General features: G+C 39.2%; 1 protein-coding gene across 1 annotated transcript in view; it reads right to left on the minus strand.

The window, feature by feature from the left end:
• TMPRSS15 (transmembrane serine protease 15) overlaps positions 1-24,614 on the minus strand; it is a 149,230-nt gene that overhangs the window by 22,864 nt on the left and 101,752 nt on the right. Inside the window, 8 exon segments of the mRNA XM_065421225.1 lie at positions 4,834-4,966; positions 7,795-7,905; positions 9,604-9,744; positions 10,243-10,368; positions 11,774-11,863; positions 20,862-21,003; positions 22,278-22,428; positions 23,261-23,366. Coding sequence (XP_065277297.1) covers positions 4,834-4,966; positions 7,795-7,905; positions 9,604-9,744; positions 10,243-10,368; positions 11,774-11,863; positions 20,862-21,003; positions 22,278-22,428; positions 23,261-23,366 — 1,000 coding nt within the window.

A 24,614-nucleotide genomic window follows, 5' to 3' on the forward strand; every position in this document is an offset into this window, starting at 1 on the left:
CACAGTTGACTCCATCTTGGGCCAAAGGTGGTTGAGAAGGAACTGAGGGCTGTTCGCCTGTGTGGGGCATGAGGATGTGTGGTGTGCATGAGTGGACCAAATTGGCATGGCTACCAAAAATTTCTGATCAAAGGGACAGGGCGCAAGCGCACTGAAGTGGAGCATCTGCAGAGGCGCTATTCGAAGAAGAACTAACATAAGAATCTTAACATGATGGGGTTTGTTTTAAGATAAGTTTGCTGTGAAACTGCATGCCTAATATGCATATACAGTTATTATATTTGCATGCATCAATACCTGATGTGTACACAAATGCAGTGATTGTTCAGGCAAAAACAACACACATTTCCTCAGCTAATGATGAAAAATAAGACCCTGAATATTTTCTTGAAGGGCTCCTGATTAGGTTGATTTTTGTAGTTTGCTTATTTATCACAAAGGAGCTTTAGGCTGTACTCTTGTCAGATCTCACAAGCTAAGATTTCACTTAATAGTTGGATGAATGACATCCACTGAAAACCAGCCTGCTGCAAGAAATAGTGCTGGTTATTCAGTGATGCACCAGTGATGTCACTAGAATTGCTCCCAGTGTAAATGAGGCTAAAATATGGCACATAAAACTGCACTGTAAATGTTGAAAGTTTAAAAAAGCAATGCCTTCAGGATCTTACCACACAGGGAATCTCACATACCACTGATTTAAGCCATATGTAATTTTAGAGTCACTGGGCTATAGGTGATAGGCCAAATTTTATTTGTGTCCCCATTTTGTGGCAGCAGCACTGAACAAATCCTCTTCTTGGATGAAATTAAGAAAAGGAGAACATAGACTGTGGAATAGTGGGGGAATACCCTTTTGTCATAAAACTAGACTGGACAAAGTAATAGAAAATATACTGAAGGGAGCAATCTGGCACTTGCAGGAGGATGGACAAAATGACCTAATAGGTCTTATACATCTCCAATTTCTTTGATTTTATTATTCAATCTGTCCAGCCTACTTTACTGAAGTATTTGCCCAACAGCAGGACCCACACACAGCTTTGATGGGGAGGTCAGAGCTTACCTGAGTTCAGTTTACTATGCTACAGTAGGTCTCTTTAAAGAGTAAGAACAGAGTTCAGGAGACCATCTTCTAACTTCTCAAGCAGCAAGGATAACTGAGGAAGTTAATTAAGTCACACATACAGGGATAAGAAAGAGCTCAACTTCTTTTCCCTTGTAAGTTTGATGCCAGACAAAAACTGTCCTCAGGTCACTATCAAGGGAGTTGAATGTAAGAACACTCAGTCCTCTGACTTACTCCTCTTTGCCACTGTGGGAAGGCCAGACTTTTCTATTTTCATCGGTGGTTGGTCTTTTTCCTTCAGGCAATAAGTTGATGTGGGCAGACACCAAGTTTCCCTGTGGACCTTGATTGCTGAAGCTTACTCTTTTAAAAGATGTTCCTGCTTTAGAAGAGAAGCTGCTGCTGGCTCCTCTCTTCCCTCCCCACTGCGCTATTGAGTTTACATTTTTATATGTCCCCTTCTTTACAATATCCCTTTCAACATTTACAAATAAGTATTTTATTTCCCTACTGACTGCCTTCTTCCATGTAGGAAATTATTCCTCCTCTTTGTCCCTTACTCCCAGTTTTTCTAACGTAGCTGAAATTAGCATTGCTTTTCTTGTTCACTTCTGCCAAGCGACAGCCAGAGCCAGATCACATAAACCAGTGGTTCTCAAAGCCGGTCCGCCGCTTGTTCAGGGAAAGCCCCTGGTGGGCCGGGCCAGTTTGTTTACCTCCCGCGTCTGCAAGTTCGGCCGATCACGGCTCCCACTGGCCGCGGTTTGCCGCTCCAGGCCAATGGGGGCTGTGGGAAGCGGCGCGGGCCGAGGGATGTGCTGGCTGCCTTTCCCACAGTCCCCATTGGCCTGGAGCGGCGAACCGCGGCCAATGGGAGCTGCGATCGGCCGAACCTGTGGACACGTCAGGTAAACAAACCAGCCCGGCCCACCAGGGGCTTTCCCTGAACAAGCAGCTGACCTGCTTTGAGAACCACTGACATAAACTACATTATTGCTGTTTCTGTGGGTGCCCCCCCCCAAACCCAGTGTTTTTTGCAAAACCTCTCTAGCCATAGGGTGCATTTTTTAAAAAAAGTGCAAAATTAGATATTTCTAGAGCTGGTCAGGTTACAGTACAAGTTTTCATGAAAAATTCTTCAATTTTTCATTACAATTTCCAATTTTGACTTTTTAAACAGCTCTATAGCTGATCAAAGTAGAATAAATGTTCACATTTTTTCACAAATCATAAAATTTCAATATGTCTTTATATTTAGAATGTATAAGCTATTTCCCAGCAGACTAAAGGCCAAATTTTCTGCTGGCACAATGAAGTCAATGGATTTACATTGGCAAAGAATTTGGCCTTGAACCTCAATCAAATATGATCTGTTTTAAAATGTTCTAAAGCAGTGGTTCTCAAAGCCGGTCTGCCGCTTGTTCAGGGAAAGCCCCTGGCAGGCCAGGCCAGTTTTTTTACTTGCTGCGTCTACAGGTTCAGCTGATCACGCCTCCCACTGGCCGCGGTTCGCCGCTCCAGGCCAATGGGGGTGGCGGGAAGCGGCAGCCAGCACATCCTCGGCCCGCACCGCTTCCTGCAGCCTCCATTGGTCTGGAGCGGCGAACCGCAGCCAGTGGGAGCCGCGATCATCTGAACCGGCGGACGCGGCAGGTAAACAAACCGGCCCGGCCCGCCAGGGGCTTTCCCTGAACAAGCGGCGGACTGGCTTTGAGAACCCCTGTAGAGCTACCATTACATATCCAAATAACCATAAAGGAGCACAGTAAGATGGGCCATTATTCCACAGAACACTGGTATATTACAAATGGACACTGGAGTTATTGGGGTCCTGTGATAGCTCTTGGGAAGTAAGGAGGATGAAGAGCCAATATTTTGATAATGGGGCCTAATATTTTGTCCATCCCTTAGTCGCAGAAGATAAGAGCGGAACCTGCAGAGGTAGGGGACAGGATACAATGACAGGACCCTCCACCACTTGTTGCCCAGGAAGAGGCCCCCTCTGAATGGTAGCTCAAATTTCACCTTACCAAGGCAGGGAGCATGGATTAAGGTTTCTACAGAGAAGAACACAGGTGACTGTTACTTGGAATATCTTCACCACTCCTCCTCACTAACTTATTAAGGTTTGTTATTTTATTTGAATGAGTCCATAGCACTAACACTGATTAAAAGGTATATCCCAACAATACTTATCATTTCTTATTATGCTGCCAGTTCTACCATACTGAGGAATAAAAGACTGAAATGGTCTTTGTCTCATTTATAAAGCAGACAGAACTCTCAGAAGAAGTATGTCTAATGGCTAAGCAGGATGATTGAGAATCGGGTAGAGACCTGGGTTCCCAGCTCTGCTACTGGCTTGGTATGTGAACGTAGGCAAGTCACATAACCTATATTTCTTCCTCTGTAAAATAAGTAAAACAGATGTTTTGTGAGGCTTAGTCAATATTTTCAAAGCACTAAATCAGAGCCACACATTGAAGTCCATAATTAATTTTTATGCATTACTTATATATCGACCCCATGTAAGCTGAAAGCAGAACTCAGAATTATGCCTAGGACTTTCAGAATAAAACACAGACCACTACCAATTGAGCTAAATAAGTGACTTAATTAGCTGACAGCAGTAGCACTTTGTCCAGTCTAGTTCTCCTATTAGTTTTTGAATGTTATAATTCCTGATGTCAGATTTGTGTCCATTTATTCTTTTGGGTAGAGACTGTCCGGTTTGGCCAAAAGAATAAATGGACACAAATTTGACATCAGGAATCATAACACTCAAAAACCAGTAGGAGAACACTTCAACCTCTCTGGTCACTCAGTAACAAACTTAAAGGTGGCAATTTTGCAACAGAAAAGCTTCAAAAACAGACTCCAATGAGAAACTGCTGAGCTTGAATTAATATGCAAACTAGATACCATTAACTTGGGTTTGAATAGAGACTGGGAGTGGCTGGGTCATTACACATATTGAATCTATTTCCCCATGTTAAGTATCCTCACACCTTCTTGTCAACTGTCCAAAATGGGCCATCTTGATTATCACTACAAAAGCTTTCTTTTTCTCCTGCTGATAATAGCTCATCTTAATTAATTAGCCTCTTACAGTTGGTACGGCTACTTCCACTTTTTCATGTTCTCTGTATGTATATACATCTTCTTACTATATGTTCCATTCTATGCATCTGATGAAGTGGGCTGTAGCCCACGAAAGCTTATGCTCAAATAAATGTGTTAGTCTCTAAGGTGCCACAAGTACTCCTGTTCTTTTTGCAGATACAGACTAACACGGCTGCTACTCTGAAACTTTTTTGACAGCTGCAATAAAGAATATTGGAATGATCAAGCCTCAGGAGGTTAATTTCAATAAAGTGCTATATATAACAGTTAGAGACTTTCCATACCACAGAGATTTGGGTATCAGGCTGGAAATCTCATGAAAAAAAGGTTTTCTCATGAGATGTCTGGATTTCCTGGTTTTGGTGAGGTGAGAAAAAGACAACTTGAAGACAGCCTCTCTGGCAGTATTTTAGTTTTTCCAGTGTTTTATATCCAGCTAAAACCTGGAAATCCAAAGGGTAGTCTTTTTAATATATATTTTCCAGATCTCAAAACAATGTCATTCTCCACAGATACGTGCATGCTTCCTTTTCTGGACAATCCTGAAGTTGTTCAAACCAGCTAGAGAAGCAAAAACATGTTCCATACACAATAGATGTGTAAATGAGATGCTGACAAAGACAATAAATAACATTACTTACCCTAGTCCTAGCAGTTGACAAACTTCATTTGAAATCTGCTCACTCCAGTAATCTGCACATGCTATATACCAATTATTCTCAATCCTGAACTGTAGCAATCCATTGATGCTTAGAGAACCATTAAACAGACGCACTGTGGACAAAAACAGGCATTGGATTGGCAGCTAGGCTTATAATACTGGAAATATAACAGACAGACAGATTCACTGGTGCTGGCAGAGGGAAGTGTAAATTGCACAGCCTAGCAGCAATGAGGAACCCTCTGCCCCAGAGGTGACACAACCCAACAGGAGGCAGGCATGCTACTGCCACTTCCTCTGGCATTTCTGAGATGGGAGAGAGTTTTAGTTTACAGCCAGGGGATCTCAGGAATCTTGTCAATGGATGCTATTGAATTGATGTGCTGAAGCAGCAAATGCTCCAACCAATCTATCCAAGGCCCCTTCCTGGCCAGTATCATCCTCTTTTTCAAGCTAGTGTACAATGATTTAGCTACCCAATTTTCACTAAAACCAATTGGAGATTAAGTTAAAACCAGAACTGACTGAAAATTGGAATATTCATCCCGTGAGAAATTCTGATATTTCAACATTTGCTTTCATTGTTAATTGGGACTAAAAGTTGAAATGTCAATTTTTTTCACAAAGCAAAAAGTTAAAATATTCAAATGTTGAAATGCTTCATTTTGATTTTGTTCAACATTAAACTGCATCTCCATGGGCTGCTGTGGAGGCTCACAGGAGCTGTAATCCGATTAAGCAGCCCTGCCCCAGTGGAGAAGGACAGCATGAAGACTCCAAACTATGACTCTGGTCAGGCACTGCTGAAGCTCAGGCAGATGAAAATTATTGTCAGCCTGACCTGAAACGAACCATTACATTTCAATTTTCTCAATGGAAAAATCAACATTTCCCCCCCACACACAAAATCAACATTTTCCTGTGAAAATTTCTGATTATGTAGAAACCACATTTTCCATTAAAAAAAAAAATCTGCTAAATATTCCTGACTGGCTGTATCTAAAACATCACACAGCAGAGCTTTGAGAATGTCCTCTTTAGTATGCAATTAGTATAAGTATGAACCTTCTGGTATTCATATTGGTGAAATATATCATTACAAGGCAGCGATGATGTATAGTAACTAGTGACTGGCAAACCTAAAACGTCAGGAAGCTTGGATAAGCCCAGAAAACATTAGAGGCATCTGCACTGGGAGAGCTCCCTTTCCCTCTCTTCTGTCTCAATCAGATCTTTCTGCCTTCCTTTTGACTCTATTCCTCTCTTCTCCTTGAATATCCCCTTGAAATTCTTTATCTTCCCATGAACTACAACAATTCCCTTTCCCCCGTATCCAACAAGCCCCTGTAATCCGTGATTCATGTATGACTCTTAATAGATTCTCTTAGTTTGGTAACGTTGGTACAGGATGCAGGGAGTTCTGATACTGGACCCCAAACAACTGCTACTCTCAGTGTTCAATATATTAACAAGCTTCTCTAGGTGAGAGAGGCCTTAGAATACGTTGACTTTTCTATGACCCTTGAGAAGCCCCAGGAACTAGAGCATTTGAAGATGGCAGCTAGTTTAATTTGATTGCAACAGCTGAGATCTTGAAATGGGTTTCAGCAAAATTAGGAGAAATTTTGGAGACTAAATGAGTGCTAGTTGACTTTTCACTTCTTTTTGAGGCTTAGACTGAGGTTAGGGCCAGTTCTTGTGGGTTTTCTTGCTTTGTTTTGGTAACAGCTCACTCAGCATTAGATGTCTAACTCAGTAGAAGGTGTTAAAGCAAACTGTGCCAAAAACATCTCTTTGTGATTAAGTACATAATAGCAGGGTAGGAAATGACTGCTTTATCCATATTTTAAATCTGCAATATAAATGGTTGAAAATCTTTTCCAGCTGTTCTTAGCTACATAATTATGTTCACAGCTTTTCCTGTAGGTAGAGGCTGCAGGTCAGTTTATTTTAGGAAATTAGAAAAAAAAGAAGACAACGACATTCTCACACTCAAAAAGAACACACTGAAATAATGGAAAGAATCAAATTCTGCTTTTGGATGCATGCACACAGTTCCAGTTTAAGTCAATGGGAGCTGCCAGCACACGTCTTGGTCATATCTTGGCCCTACAAGTTTTCCTTAAACCAACCAAAGGCAACAAATTTGTATCTGAGTCTAAAAGCCTACCCTTAAAAGTTCCCATTTGTGGTCTACAGAACTTTGTCAGAAATAGCAATTTCATTTTTTGCCAGACCCAACATGATTTTAACATAGTTTTTGCATATAAATTGTCATTTGGGGGCCATTATTTCCATTTTGCATGAAACAAAACTATGTACTGTGCAGTTAATTTTTTATTATCTTCACTGATGGTAGCATGACAGCAGCTGTTGCTCTTGTTGTCATGGTAACCTGCACATGTGAGCAGCTCTGAAAAGCAGTCATAATGCTGCTCCAACACCTGTATGAGCCTAGGCAAGCTCTGTGGGTCAGCCATCGGAGCAGTGGTTTACAAGCAGTAATCATTTTGCAGTAACCAGTAGTCAGACAGGTTTTCTTAGAAGAGAAATCTGCCTGCTTACTGTGGTAGAATTAACTATACAACTGAAAAAGGATATTCTCCTGGTATTTTAAATAGCCTACACCTTAAAGTGTTGAGGACACTCCCTGCTTTCACAGGGATATTTGCCTGTTTAGATGCAATGTCACAGAATGACTCACTTTGTTCTCTCTCTCTCGGACTTCAAGCCAGACCTTCAGCTTGTGTAAATTGGCACAGCTCCATTGAAATAAATGGAGCTATGTCAATTTACATCTGCAGAGGTTCTGCCTCTTTACATTTGTTTTTTCTTGAATGGTTATTTCCTTTAATAATAAGTAATAAATAAAAATAAAAGAAATGATCATTATTGAAAATACATGTATTGCTCTTTGGGTACGAGGAAAACAAACACTTACCACACTCTGCTTCATCAGAGCCATCTTTACATTGCCATTGTTTGTCGCAAAGGTTAGCAAGGGGTATACATTCCCCACTTCCACACTGATAAGCATTGGGTCCACAGGGTTCTGCAGAAAGATTTGGTCAATGAAGGAAACAAAAGCATAATTACAGAGTAAGACTAATCACGCAGATCATCCAACCCAACTGAAGGGACAAAACTGTGAATGTAGTTATGAAATGAGCAGGGGCTCTTCACTGGTATCTTATTGTTATGGAAACACATGGGTTTTTTTTTAATTAATTTATACAAAGAAGTTAAATGGAAACAACGATATGGTAGTTACTGGTGTTCTACTGTTAAATACGATACACAACTGAGGGGTGAGAAAGGAACGAAAACTTCAATGGGTTTAGGACTTCACCCCACGGTTTTCAAAAGTGACTAGAGATTTTGGATACTGGGTGCTCTTCACTTTCCATAAATCAGGCCTCTTTAAGGCATCTCAAAAATTGGGCACCCAAATCTGGAGGCACCCCAAATCATGAGTCACTTTAAAAAAAAATCTTGTTTGGGGAGAAATATTGCGTAGGGGCAGTGGGATAGGAAGAAAGGGTGCATGCACCAAGCTAAGTGTAATCTAGTTCAATCGACTGCATACCAGAAGAAGGTTACATTCCTTCAGAATATACGACTACATTTGTTTTCTCTAGTTAATATATTTTTTTTGAATTACATTGCTTACACATCAAATTAGGGAGCAAGGAAATGGAAAAAATTGCCTATTCTATTGACAAACGTGTTTACTTCAGTTTACTTTGCCTTTCTGGCTACGGTAGCTGAAATTTTATACCTTTGTTTAAGGTGAATCCATTGTTTTATCTTTTGGTAAAATAAGTGATATAATACCAGGTTAGAGTCATACAAACACATATCTGGCCTTTGACACAATTTTGATTAAAACAATTATACACGTTATATACACAATGGGCCAGGTTTCCAAAACTTCTTTGGATCAGATTTTCAAGTGTTCAGCATCCAAAATTAGGGCCAAATTTTCAAAATAGCTCAGCTGCTGCTCACTGCCAAAATCTTCTGAACCACTTTTGGGAAGAGCAGTTATTTGCCCATTCCCAGTAAACAAAAAAGGACAGGATTTTTAAAGGCACCTTAAAATATAGATAGGCACCACATAGGATTTTCAAAAGTGCCTAGGCACCTAACTCCCATTGATTTCAATGGAAGTTAGGCACCTAGACACTTTTGAAGTGCGAGTTAGGTGCCTAGGCACTTCTGAAAATCTCCTATTTGCACTGTTAAGCACCTAAATACCTTTCAAAATCTGGCCCATAATTACTGTGTACACTACTAATCTGTTCTAATTTATCAGGTCCACATTAAATATTTTACAAAATCTGCCTAAATACAGCCCATGATGGACCAAAATGACTCACAAAGAACTATTCTGATTATTGGGCATGAACATAATTAATATGTGTCGGTAACTTTCCATATATTTATTTTCTAAAAAAAAGTAAAAAGAAAAAAATATGGTAAACATGAAAATACTGAGTCAAATTCTGCCTTAAATTTAGTGGCACTGCACAGAGTTCTAGACAGTTCAGAATTTGGTCGAATTTAATATTCTGTTTAAATGATGTTACAGTGACAACAGCTGTCCATGATCAGATAATCCAAAGGTTAGACTGACGTGCTGCATAGTGCTTTTACCATTCCCAATTTCATATCAATTTTTCTACAATCTTAACTTTGTTAGAGCATAATTGTGTCTGTTTAAATCCAACAGATTGCGTACTTTACTCACCAGGTGTGCCAAGATTATAACCAGTAGTGAAATTTGCAAGAAATCCTTTCTGAGTTCCAGATTTGTCAGTAATGAAGAGCACTGTCATCTGGTTAGTGGTAGAGAAGACATCTGGAACAGGGTTTCGTCCTGTATAGACAGCTATTCTCAAGGAAAAGATGAGTACATTGCAATGGTGGGTTAGATGATTTTCAAATAGATGGATTGTCAGATGTTTTTGGATGCCATAGGATGAAAGATATTACATATTCAAATTAAGAGATAGCAACAGCAACATTTGGGTAGTAATTATTTCCCAAGCCTCCCACATCCTTGCAGGTGTTTATAACAGGTAAGGTATATATTCCAAACCTGACACATTAATATAGCAACATAAGCCTTGATCCTGTCAACACTTACATGGGCGCTGAGCTACAATGGGAGTACTCCTGTGTGGAAAGTTAAGCACATGCATAAGTCATGACAAGATCACATAAAGTAAATATATCCTCATGCCTTCTCGTTAACTCCCAAGTATCATGGATCATCCCAAAATACAGATAAAAATAGAGATGACTAATTCCTTTTCCATCATGTTGATCAGATTGCTAGAATCATCCCTGATTTCATTTATCTTATAATTCAATATGTGGTACTTGCCTAAAAACAAGGAATCTGCTCCTCTTCCATCTCTGATTTCAACTACATCATAGATATTTTCCAGCTCAAAATATGGAAAATGAAGCTGAATGTTTTTTCCTTTTCCAGCATTTAAATACCACACACCTAGAAAACAACACCAATTAAAACAAACAAAAACAACCCCCCCCCCCCCACGTACTTTATATTTACTATAGTATTTGCATTTTGACAGGCCATGAGGAAAAAGATCTTGGGTAAAATTTTCAAAAGCATTTAAGTGATTATGAAGCCTAAATACTATTTTCATCAGTTACTAAGGGTCATATTTTTAAAGATATTTAGGGGCCTAATTCCAAATGATCTTTCTTGGCACTTAAATCCTGTGCAACTTGGTATCAGCATTATTTAATTAAGAGAATCATATGACATAGGTCTGGCCATTCAAATTATGCTCCTTCTATGGAAAAAGCCTTTGCAGCTTGGGGTGTATTGAAGGGAAAGATTTGTTTGACAGAAAACAAACAAACAAAAAGAGATTACATGTACTCTTTTCTCCACAAAGTGAGAACTCATGTAACCAGAATTGCCCAAGGACACATATACAGCAGCATAAGTAGGATGTAACTGACAATCTTTTTCTGAGCACCATGCAATGCTCAGAATGTCTTGAGTCCCATACTAAGATCCCAATTCAACAAGGTAATTAAGCCCATACCTAACTTTAACCATGGCCTCACTACCAGTGACCTCAATGTGACTACTGCACATGCTTAAAGTCAGGCATGTGATTAAGCATCTTGCAGAATTAGTGTCTGAAAGTAGGATACCATACCTTAGTGTGACCAGATAAACCCCCAGGATTTGATTTCATGTGATTAGCACACCAGAGAATTCACACAGCTCTCCTACAACAACTGAACAATATTTAAATTTAATTGAAAAGCAACAACTGTGCCTTCTTCTTCACTTCAAGCATCAGTAGCAAATATTGTACATTATCAAAACATTGTGGGTCTGATTTTCTTCTGACTTACACCAGTTTTACCTTGGTGTAACTCCATTAACTTTGGTGGAGTAACTCCTGATTTACACCACTGCGAGAAGAGAACCTCCAATCAAAACCACTCACAAAATACACATAAATGTTCTTCCACGTAAAATGTTTTAAAATTAATTATTTTATAGGAGGTGTGATTAAAGTGCTGCCTGCAGGTCACATACATCAAGCTGACATAGAGTTCTCCAGTGTGGCCTGTTGCTACCCTCACTGCTTTTAGACAGAAATACAGCCTATAAAAACTACAGCTCCCATATTGCTGTGGTGGGTGCACCGAAACTGAGAGTGGATGCAATCTTCTTCACAATTTATCAGCTAGCTACCATATGGTACCTCAGCCTCCTGGCAAGTTACCAACATGGCCCTCAATTAACAGTCATCCAATTACACAGCAAGGTTTCTTCTCCTTCCTCACAGCACATAGTTCCTATAATCTATTTCCATTTTTATTGTATTAATTCTCCCTGAAGTTCTGGGGGAGGGGAGACTTACAGGAGGCTTGGTGGGGGTAGTTGTTCGGGAAATTTTTAGAGCTGAATGTAGTATTTGGTTCCCAGAGTTCATATGGTCCCCCGCAGTCAGCTGAAAGAGAAAGTGTTTCAGAAATATGTCACCTACTGCCTGTTTGTGCAACCAATTGCCCAGAAAGACCATGTTCCAGTCAGTAAAATTACAGGTCATACATTTAATGGTCACTTAATGGTATTTCCTTTTGCTTTATAGACCTGGAAAGAACAGCAACATTTTTATAAAGAGAATGAACTGCATTCAACTTTACAGTAACCGTATAAAGGTTCAGAGCCAGATGGTGCTATTAATACACAATCCTGAACCCTGGGCAATACACGATCCTGAACCAGGGGCAGCGAGGAGTCAATCTACCCCAGTGGGAGCACTAAGTCTCAGGGAAGCAGAGTATCTAACAGAGCTCCTAAGGAATACAGCAGCCGCTCCTCTCCTTAGGAAGATATAATATGCACTACTGTCCAGGGCCAGTCAGCTCTACTGGCTGATGCAGAGGTGGACAGTACCATGGTTCCATCAAAAGCCTTTTTGTAGATTCTATTGCTTATGTGGTTCTTGTGTTCTGGGCAACACAAGTGCTGCAAGTGTGACCACTCTTGATGAAGTCCTCCCCTTGAACTTTGGCAGAGGAAATGGTCATGATCTGTCCCTTATTTGTTGATCAAGGATTCCTAAGGGCATTACATGAGAGCAAAGCTTGAAGGCTTTATACATGAAAAGAGAGTTTTAAATGTACACTGTATTGTTTGGCTGTACAATATTTTAAATGCTTGTTATTCAAGAATTACAACAACAGAAACCCACAAAAATTAATGTAAACCTTGGAATTTTAGTTAGCAACATCTCTGTCATTTACTGTCTTTCTAAATGTCTTTGTATTTGATTTGCTAGCCTGGGAAAATACTTGATGCTCTTAGACACACCAAAGGTACTTTCCTTTCTTCATCCACTGAATAGATTATTAATGGAGACCATGTGGAACTAAAATGGCAAAGTGGGCCAGATAATTTGCCATTTAAAAAATTGTCATATTCATACATACATATATATGAAAAATAATGCCAAGAAATTTTTTTGGGAAAAGATTTAATGATTTTTCATTCAGTTTTGGCCATAATTAAAACATTAACCTGCCACAATATCTTGCATGATTCCCTATACTTCTGTATTGCACTCTTGTTTAAGTACCATAGTAAAATTCTAGGGCTGAGATTTTCAAAGTTGCCTAAGGAATTTGGATACCCAATTCCCAAAGGGATTTGAGTTTCTGAATCTTGTAGGCAGCTTTGAATATTTCAGCCCAAATGTTTGCATCTGAAAATACGGAACCAATTTAAGTCTTGATGAAAATGGACACAACTCCCATTGTCCTCCCAGGAGCTACCCATGCTTACACTAGGTCTGGACATGGCCAATAGTGCTTTATTACATTCAGTTCTTGAAGGATACAAGCTGATTATGAGAAATATAAAATTACAGTGAGCTATTCCAGAGCATCCCTTACCATACTGTACTGCCAATCACTGGTATTACTAGTAAAAAAGAAAAGCCTGCCAATCCTTGGTTAAGGCCATGTAAGGGATGGGAACAAGGGATGTAGGCTGTGCAGTGAGCTCCTGAGCTCTACTGCCAGCAGAGGGTAGGATAGTTCCAGATGATGATGAGAGAGAGAAGAGAAATGTGCTTTGGATCTCACTTTAGTGCTCATCCAAAAGGATCACCTGCAATCCCCTCTATTGCAAACTACTAACTGGAGCATGCACCCAAAAAATCAGAGACCTGACTCTACTTCCAAACTGGTGGATCCTGCCCTATAAGACTAGTGTGGCAGCAGATGCCCTAACCAAGCTCTGTGAAAAGCTTAGTATTATTATTAGGAATTATTATAATTGTGTTCAATAGAGCACTAGGAAGGTATCCATCCCTACTCCTGTGCAGATGCATTGGTGGGTGAAAGGAAGAGTTCCTCCCCAGTGAGCCCATGAAACACAGGGAAGAATTTAGCCCAGTGCACTTAATAGTACAAATTATCTAATCTAACCCTATAGAAAAGGCTTTAGCAATGCTTTCAATAGACCTTCTGAACCTATTTCTGTGTGTGCCTCCCCGCCACAAAGAACATTTCCTCAAGCCATGAGATTTTCTCTCTCCTCTGTTTTCTATGCAGCTCCTTTCCTCAGGGCATGAGAGGGAACCTAGCTGTCTTGCATGGCAGTGCATAAAACTAGCCATGTCCTTCTACTTTTAAGATGAATAATTTAACAGGCCACAATTGGATTATGCTTTAAAAAAGAGAGCACTGAAGATATGCCATTATTATTATTTCTATAGAACCAAAAGTGTGCATGCCACCATGAACAGTACTTAGCACCATTTGCTGATGTGAGCTTTTATTTGTTTTATGACACTGCACTCTCCCTTCATTCCTGGACACACAGCTAGAACAGAGGACTCAGGTCAGGAGACTTAGGCTGTAGTCCCAGCTCAGCTACTGCTTCACTGTGTGACCTGGAGCAAATCATTTCACCTCTCTATACCTCAGTTTCCCCATATGTAACATGGAGATGATAATACTTATCCACCTTTTTAAAACACTTGCAACTTTTTGGATGAAAAGGGCTATGTTCGTGCAGGGTATTATTATAGTGTGACTATACTGAACAAGTGTAGGGGTTACGTATAAAGGTTTTTTTTAACATAGAGTTTTGAGAGCTCTGCACGTGTATCTTAGCCTTTCAAAATATATTTTAATAAAATATGTTAAGATGAGTAGTCAGGACCCCATGTAAATACATCCAGACTTCAGTGGCATTAGTGAGCCTGCCAAAATGGATAGCACTCGTAGTATTTATACACTAAATGGAAGAGTTTCAAAAGGGTCATTGCTTTTAAATATTTAAGAGCTACTATTTTAGATAAATTTCAAGTATAATTTCACATTAAACAGCTGGCTAGTAAGATATCCTTTATACTTGGTCTAGCAAGATATATTACGAGCTGTCTAGAGACAAATGATGGTAAGGAATTGGCAGAAGCAGTTACAGTATCTGCCATTCTAATTATGATGATACCATTTACACTAATGGTGGTCCAGCTATTTAGAAAAGATGGTATGTATTCTGTAATAAAGCAACAAAAGACTTGTATTATAATGGGTCTTTAGTATCCCTGATATGCAGTGTTATTAGATAAAAGGGCCACAACTACAGAACAAGCGTACAATGGGTGATAGTTGAATTTCTCAAACACTTATGTCAGTTACTTTCACTTCATTGGATACCTATTAGCTCATTCACATAATCTTTCTAAATGCTAAAACTAGCCATTTGTCTTTTCCATGGAACAATTTTTCTCATGATCTGACAAAAAACCTTCTGTATGTACAAGACATATACTAATTGTGTGTGCGTGTACATGTGTGTAAAGAATTAGAATATTTGAAGTGATTATATATATAATCCTCTTGGTTGAAACTGGCTGTTTCTCTAATAATGCTATTTTATCTGCACAGGATACATTTTTTAGATCCAGCAGCTTGAACAGAATGCACCATCCTGCACACCAAGAAAAAAAACATCTAATTAAAGATTTTGGCTAAAATAAAAAGCTACATTTGTAAATCAGTCGCCAATTCTGGGGTTTATGATTAATGCCAATAGACTAAGAAACTTTCATGCCTTAATTTCTTATGGAGATGAGGGATTTGGAAAAAGCAATACATATTGCAAAATTCTGCTTGCTTGGCAATATCTGATCTTTGTTTGTTTTACAAGATTTTATCTCTAATAAGATTCATTGGGACAAACTTTGCCCTTAGTCACATCCCATGCAACCCCACTTAAGTCAGTGGGGTTTCTTTTAACTATGGGCAGAAACTGAGCTGCTGTCTCCGAGGATGTGAAACTTACATTGTCAAAACTATAAGGGACCATCAAAAATACTTGAAGGTCATTTTCCATTAGTGACTGGTGACCCTCCAAAAGTTATTACGTTCATTTCACAGAAGCATCCAAACTTTTAGCATCAAAATACATTTACCTCTTCAGTCTGCAAAATTGAACTAAAAATCTCCTGACAAGAAGCTCTATTAAGTGTAGAAAAAGCCCAGAAGAAAATGGCCTTTATTGAGATATTTCATCATTTCCATTTGGCAAACTTCATCTGAAGAACTAAAGATGAGAATGATAATGAAGGAGAGGTAGTAAAACATTTCTAGATTTGGGAGCGGGGGGAAGGCAGTTTTATTTGGACTTTTGGTAGAGTTCCCACTGGGTTATTTATTTATCATTTCTATTTTAAATCTGAACCAGTGTGATTCTGGTGTGTGAATCTTTCTGAGTCATCATGCACTATCTGGGACTATGATGTAAACATGTTTTTACGAAAACACCTTTGGGGATTTTTCCCAGTGACTTTTGGAGATCTTATTCTAAGATTTGATTCTGTGGATTTTTCTTTTGGGGAATGTCCTTTCGTTTTGTTGTTCAGAAGCAAACCAAACCCCCAGATTTTGTAAATGCACAGTGAGACAATCTCAACAGACATTGTATGACTCAGCTAGCGGACAGGAGTCACATGAAGACAAGAGGTGAAATTATATTGATAGAAAAAATCCTTAAACATTTGATACTCTTTTTTTTTAGGCACAGTGATAAAAGATTATTTATGTCTGAAATGTATTGTTGCCATATCTTTTAAGTATACCTCATTCTGAGGGATTTTACTTATTTTTGTCACAGAGTTACCTATGATTAACACAAATTTGGTGTCTCCTCAATTCTATTGTAGACAATTATTTACAACAAAAATAAAGAACATTGAAATTGAGGTCACAGGAAGAGTCATTTACCCTAAAGGAAGGACTTCCACTATATTGTAATTTTCTTGCATGGAGAATTGTTTTGTGTACCTAATTTTGGTCTTTGCCACTCATTGCATTCCACATTTGGGCCTTAGTGGTTAGAGAGGGATGACCATTGTAGAAGGGCAAACAGTGAAAGAATGTAATCTTAATTACCTAATATGCAGAGCAGTATATTTTTAATTGCAAGTTTAGCAGAATTAAGCAGTGAATTCCTCCACAGCCATTTAGAGACCGCCTGCACAATGGGAAAGTTCCTGTTGAGATTGTCCACAAAATTCTCGCAGGAGGAAGTTCTGGGACATAAGGAATGGCTTAATATTTTCCTTTGATAGCCCCACTAAATGGGTTCCTATTTGACTATTATTCTTGGAAAGAAATGGCAAAAGCTCTAAAAGAGAAAAAATAGTGCCAGTAGTCTCAAGACACATATATTTTATGTAAAAATTATGAAGAGTTAGAAAATATGTCAAGTTAGAGTTATGGTTCAAAAGGTTCATAGGGAAGTCCTCTTTCTATAGATAGGATCAGCAACAAATGACGACACTAGCTTTCTGTTAAGAAACACACACACACACACACACACACACACACACACACACACACACACACACACACACAGATATTTCAATTGATAATTGGCTTTCTGAATCAATATCATCTGATGGTTTTAGCAGAGCAACAACAGCAGGGCCGGCTCTGGCTTTTTTGCCACCCCAGGCAAAAAAGCCTCCGGCCGCCCCCCCCCCCCCCGCCCCAGAGCGCCGGGGGCAGGGCGGCGAGAGGGCGGCGAGCCCCGGCTGGGGCTCGGCTCTCCCCCCGGCGGCCAGAGCGCAGGGCGGCGAGCCCCGGGAGGGGCTCGCCGCTCTCCCCCCGGCAGCCGGGGGAGGGCGCAGGGGGGGGGAGGGCGGCCAGAGCGCCGGGGGGAGGGCGGCGAGCCCGGCTGTGGCCCCGCTCTCCCCGGCAGCCCGAGCGCTGCGCCGCCCCCCTCCAGGTGCCGCCCCAAGCACCAGCTTGGTTGCCTGGTGCCTGGAGCCGGCCCTGAACAACAGCTACCTTAAAATGGTATGGCTTGTTGTTGCTTGGGGCAAAATTTGATCTTGTGAAGTCTGAGCATAAGACACATTACTCACAATCCTCTAAGCGCTACCCTGGCAAGGAAATACAGTAGAAAAGTAATTGATTTTACTCATGTCTGGAAAAATTATTGGCAAAATCATTAGTGGTCTTTATAAAAAACAAAGTATTATGCAGTTATTTTGGACTTGATGCTAGTTACCAGTAACAAACTGCAATCAACACACATTTTTTTTCACTGATGACGACACTACAACAGACATGCCAAACATGCAAAAAAAACCCGCAGAAATTGGGCTTGTTTTTGGCTTAATTGGCTTGTGAGTTGCTTGTTGACTAGTTTTTGGCTTGTAGCTTGTTGCTTCTTCTTCTTTTTTTTTTTTTGATCGTCTCCGTGCAAAGGGGGGCAAGCAGGGACAAGGTTGGGGGAGAGAGTCAGGGGTGCACAGCAGGCCCATCATAGTCCCAGATTGCACGCCGGGGGGATCTAGTCACATAGAGTGTTGGGACTCTTAGGGATTGGCTTGTTTGGGCCTTGTTTTGAAATGGGATTAGCTTGATTTTTGGTTTATTGTGAAAGTCGGGGTGCTTATTTACCGCGTGAAAGTTGGCAACTGTGCACTACAGGAGAAGGTTTTCTGAGCACTTTTGAAGACAGCTCTATTAATTAATCCAAATGGGCCCAGCCCTGAATCCCTTACTCACATAAAGATCCCTTGTGCATTGGCCATGATCACAATCTAGATGGGTACAACCAACTCCGTTGCAAAAAACACTTTTAGTCATTTCCACTCTATTTATGTGCTATGCTCAGTGTCATAACATGATTTGAAAATGAGCATTCACAGATTACAGCAATGAATATTGCAAATAAAAATGTAGAACTGACAGTCTTATGCAAAAAAGCTACAGAAATGCTTGGTATTTCAATAACGTTTTGTGATACTGCAAAAGACAATGCCACATTTTACTGAAACATAATGTCTAGCAGAAGAAATTGACTCAACTCAGATTCCTCTCATCTCTTGTTTTCTGACATGACATTTTTAATGAAATCAGTATCAGTAGTAAACTTTCACAAAGTCCATCTTTGTAGTGCACTATTATTTTGAAGCACTCAGGACTTTTGACAGCTTAAAAAGAAGATAATTTTTAGTATGCCTTAGATACAGGAAAGCAAACAAGGTATGCTCATAGTTTTCTACCATCCTGTGTCCGCAGAAAGCATGCTTTATTTTCACTATGAAGGACAATCGGGGTACTTACCATCAATTCCATGCTGAACATATGCATTATATGTTACATGTTGTCTTGATACTTCAGATAAATGATTTAATTTAATATTTCAGCTGTGCAGAAATTTTCAGTTCTTGTGTGATGGCATAGGAAAATGGATACAACTCAGCTTCAGAAATGTAAAAACAATGAGGAGTCCTTGTGGTACCTTAGAGACTGTGCCACAAGGACTCCTCGTTATTTTTACTGATACAGACTAACACGGCTACCCCTCTGAAACCTTCAGAAATGTGTTATAGATTTAAAACCAGGTCAGCACATGGCTGTCAGTGGTAAAACAGAAATCTTATACTGATTCCATTATCCCACAGATGGAACTGCTCAGTGTGTTGGTCATTTATCTACCATTAGAACATCCTTCGACATTCTTTTGCATTATTTTAAAAACTGGTGGAAGTTTACTCATGTGCTTCAATCTCAAAAACTTTCAACTTCTAATGCTGCTCAAATGGAATAGTATGTATCCAGATTGAAATTAATTAAGATAGCTTCATCACACTGCCTCATGAACCAAGAACGATCCATGTTCTCACTCAGTGAATGCCATATTGCTAGATAATATTATTGAAAACTCACTGAGAATTTTACATAAATGAAGGCCTACAAAGGAAAGAACTAAACTAATTTATTATGGTGATTAATATTAATTTGTTGTCCAAGTTTAACTTTGGACACGGAAACTTTTTATTGAGCTTTCCTTTCCTCTTATATTTATTGCAAGGAAGGTTTAAAATTAATCTTTTATTATATAATCAGAAAGTCTTAGTTTGCTTTCCTTTACTGATGCTTTACATTTAGAGGTGATGGGATTTTTAGTGGAAGGTCAATATTAGTAAACAGTACTTTGAGTGATAGGAAACCCAGCCAATAAATTACCCCCGTTATTTTAATTTCAGACCATCATTATTTACTATATGTTGTCAAGTTAGCAACTAGAAGGATTTATAAATGACAGTAAATCCCATATGAAACAGGACTCTTGTGCACTTATTGTTAATTTCAATTATTTCAGACCTTCTGGGCACACATCAAGTTTTTTTTTTTTTTAATTATCAAAATTCTCATGATTTTTTCCACACCAAAAAAAAAATAAAATGCAAAAAGCCCTCCAAAATAAAACAAAATAAATTTTCACCATTTTTTGACCAGTTTTACTCATATGTTTACTAAGGCACCTAGAAGGATCGGTGGATCTAGCCTACTGAGTTAATATCAGATATATTGATTCTACGCTGTGTTATATGCATGTTCTAAAACCAAAATTATGGTTGCATTAAAGAATTTTTAAAAAAAACCCCTCAAACAATATAAATTCTGGAATTTTAAATCTCTGTGGTCTCCACACAATGGCTCCTGTGAACTTTCCAGGAATGGTGTAGACAGAGGAGTATGGTGCACCAGAAAGGAGGTTTACAGCCAATGTTTTTAATGGCTCATGAACTTTAAATTAAACTGTTGTTCGGGAGGAATGTTTGGATGGTGCCCCCAAACCTAAAGGCTAATATAAACATTAAAATAAAATTCCAGGAAACCTCCCTTTCTACATATTATTGAGACAGGATTTGAGTTCTTCAGTGGGCCTTAAAAATTGACATGATTTATTCTTTGATACTTTCAAAATCTAGGCCCTGATCCTCAACAGATGTAAATCAGTGTAGCCCTATGCATGTCAACAGAACTTTGATGATATATGCCAGCTAAGATTTTGACCCCTGATTTGTAACTATGAACAAAGGTCTAAGTAATTAAAGTGTTGAAAATGTTTAAAAACAAATATATTCATAGAAAATAAACATATCCTTTACTTTAAAACAGACTTACTGGGAAGTGAAGGTGGAGTAGTGCTTGTTGGAACCAAAGTTGGTTCTGGATAAATACTTTCCTTACACTGTCCACTTATCAGTCCAATGTCATCCAGGGCAATATCACTTAGACCTGGTTTTTTAAAGGCATCAAAAATAACCTGAAATTCATGGAAAACACAAATTTAGAATGTAATGCTAAATTATCTAACCATCTGTGCCTTCAGAACATATTTCCCCTTCTTTCATGCATTTTTTTAAATTTCTACCATAATCTCTGGTCTGGAATTCCACTGGTGGGTCACTAATGAGAAGAGATAATTCCCTACTAGAAAACTTTGTGAAACAGCACTACACAAGACTAGATTGTGGCTTATGCTTACAAACAGAGAGATCCACTCATCTATCCCCTATATATCAAATGAGTCAGGAGATTTAATACACAATTCTATAATTTCATTATCTATTATAATGAAGTTTCCACACACAGAATCTGAAATCATTATGGTTCAAATTCTCTACTGGCCTTCATTGGCTTAACTCCTTTGATTTCCAAGGAGCTGCACTAATTTAATCAGAAGAGAATTTACTGTTGTTATTGTGCCCCAAACCTACTATTACCTACAGCAGGCCTATTACCATTAAGCGCTGGTGATCTGAACAGCCAAATGCAATATTCTTCATGGTGTTATAAGGAAACCCAGGTTTCCTGAAAAACTGACTATACCGATATTACAAAAGCATTTGTTTGCTCAGATGGTAACTGCAATCTTTAGCATTCTTTTCTGGCAGTGGTTTTGCTCAGATGACTGCTCATCTTCACCACCATAACAAGACTAGTCATCCCTAATACTTATGGAATGAATTTGTTGTCTAATCCAGAATAGCTGAAAGAATTACCTAGTGTAGTTCTACTATAGACTAATTCTTTTTGATACAAGTAGAGTACCCAGCTGGATATAAAAAACATTTCCTTTTGAAGCTAAATTCAAATATATAATTATGTAATTAATTGGCTGAACTATTTGGGAATCTAAAGTTTCAGGTCGAATCTCATTAGCGACAAATGCTTCATATTTCATTAATTGTCAAGGTATTTCAACTTTCAATCAGATTTGGATACGTTCTCAGATTTCCCTTGCTGTGACAAAGAGCTCTCTTTGGATACAAAGCTGGCAGTCCTCAGACAGCAGTAAGTCTCCCTGTCCTACCATATCAACAACAACAATAATTTAAACCCTAGAAAATACACAGTCCAGTTCTGAAGCCCCAGTCTTCTGCATACTAATAATTATTTGACAGTAAGTGTTAGTAGACAACAAAGGATATTGCTTTTGCAGATGTGGAATACTGCAAACGGTTCCAAAAGTTATTGGAAAATAAAGTGAAAGAGAGTTAGCTTAAAGTAATAAAAAAGATTAATAGCTTAACAAACCTTAAAGTCAGATGTTTCATTTAATGTTACTTGTCCATAATTCCAGTTGTTTCCATAATTTCCTTCTTTCTGGAAAACTGTCTTTTCCATGTTATTGCTATTCACGATGTTAATACTTAAACGATAAACGTTAGTACCATACATATGATACCTGGAGGGGAAATACCAAGATTTTATATTATCCTATCAGACTGGAATTCATCCAGATGAGTGAATAAAAAGAAATATCATACTGAAAATACTAATTCGAGCTTTTCATTGCATAAGTAGCTTTTTGAAGTCAAGACGGGTCAAAAACTAAAAGGTTTTAATGAATTTTCACCCAATAAATTCTGTGAATTTGTTTCTAATATCCCACCAATATTTATAAATTTCTACAATACAGGGTATCAAAAGAATATCATATTCAGACTCTGATAACTGATATTCTAAACACATTTTGATTATGACAGCATCCCTCCAATATGTGTCACCAGACTTCCAGCATGTGTCAGTCTGAAGGACTGGCATATGAAAGCTCAACAAGCTAGAATGGTTTTATAATATGAGTTTTTAAGCCTCATGACTTCATTATGGGTCTTTGGCCATGTGCCAAAGGTTGCTAATCCCTGCTATAGGGCCTGATTCAAAGCTCACTGGAGTTAATGAAAGACTCTTATTGACTCCTGTGGATTTGGATCAAGGCCTATATTGTAATTTCTTATGGAACTGGATAGTTAGAGACCTGGAGTGAAATCCTAGCTGCAAAATTCCCATTGACTACAATAGGGCCAGGATTTCACCAGAGGAATCTCTAGTTTGTCATGGAAATCCAAACTCTTTGCAGAACTGTGCTGCACTCCTGCTGCATGGTTAAGCCAGGTTGTAGACTTTGAACCAATTGACCAAATAATTTATGACAAAAATACATTTACATATGATTTCATTCTTAATTAAAGGTTATACTTAGTAATTATGTAACTTGCAGATGCTTTCTAACGTACCAAAAACTGAGACAGAATTGATCTGAAGCTGGAACTAAAGGCAAGCTAAAAAGCCGAACTCTCTGCTGTCTTGCTGTAAGTCCTATGGGTGTTGAAATATAAAATCCTGTAAAACAATAAATATCTTTCATTGGCTATCAAGTTGATGAAGTTTGATGATGACACTAAATTATTATGGTCAATAAAAAGAATCGGGTTAGTAAAAAATACCAGAAACAGCAGTGTTAACTGCAGATAGAGCGAAATACACGGGAAGACTGGGGAGCGTCACAATAGCAGGTGAAAATGTAAGTGTAAAGTTATCCATGTTGGTAAGCAATTGATTTAAAACTTCTTATATATTTTAATGGGCCCTTAACCTGCACAATGACTGAGCAACTACTCAAGGGGTGAAAATCTGGCCCCATTGAAGTTGGTGGGAATTTCACCAAGTGGGGCAGGATTTAACCCAAGGAGTTTATAATGAATTAATCAGAGTCTGCCCTTATGACAGTTGTACAGGCTTTTGGAGGGAGATTATTTCCCACTCCATACCCTCCATACCACATAATGGGATGTGGGGGGAGGAAAAAAGATTGGGACAATAATTTGTCGTAGCTGGAAGCAATATCAACATGAAACATACATTGTTTGGTAATGTGTTTGCTAGAGTTATCTACACTAATTCTTTGAGGCTAGGAGCCCAAACTTTCTTTTGCAATGTGAAAATGCTAAATGGGGTAAAATTAAGTGGAGAAACACTCTCATTGCAGATCAGAAAGACAATGTTAGCCGCAGAATTAAGAGTCCTAAAGGTGAAATTCTGGTTCCAGTGATGTCAGCAAGAAAACTTACAGATGCTAGGATTGTATTGTATAGACCAGGGGTCGGCAACGTTTGGCACGCGGCTTGCCAGGGTAAGCACCTTGGCGGGCCGGGCCAGTTTATTTACCTGCTGACGCAGCAGGTTCGGCCGATCGCGGCCCCCACTGGCCGCGGTTCGCCGTCCCGCGCCAATGGGGGCGGCGGGAAGCCGCGGCCAGCACATTGCTCGCCCAAGCCGCTTCTTGCAGCCCCCATTGGCCCGGGACGGCGAACCGCGGCCAGTGGGAGCCGCGATCGGACGAACCTGCCGCATCAGCAGGTAAATAAACTGGCCCGGCCCGCCAGGGTGCTTACCCTGGCGAGCCGCGTGCCAAACGTTGTCGACCCCTGGTATAGACTCTATTGTATAGATGCTTCATGTCTGCAAGATTCATTCAAATACATAAAAGATTGGTTTGTAGAATGAAATGCAAATCAGGTCCTTCATTTCTGTATTGATTTAGAGATGCCCATAATCATAGATTCGTAGAATCTAAGTCCACTGTGATCG

Source organism: Emys orbicularis, chromosome 1 (genome assembly GCF_028017835.1).
Source record: "Emys orbicularis isolate rEmyOrb1 chromosome 1, rEmyOrb1.hap1, whole genome shotgun sequence".
Taxonomy (NCBI): Eukaryota; Metazoa; Chordata; order Testudines; family Emydidae; genus Emys; species Emys orbicularis.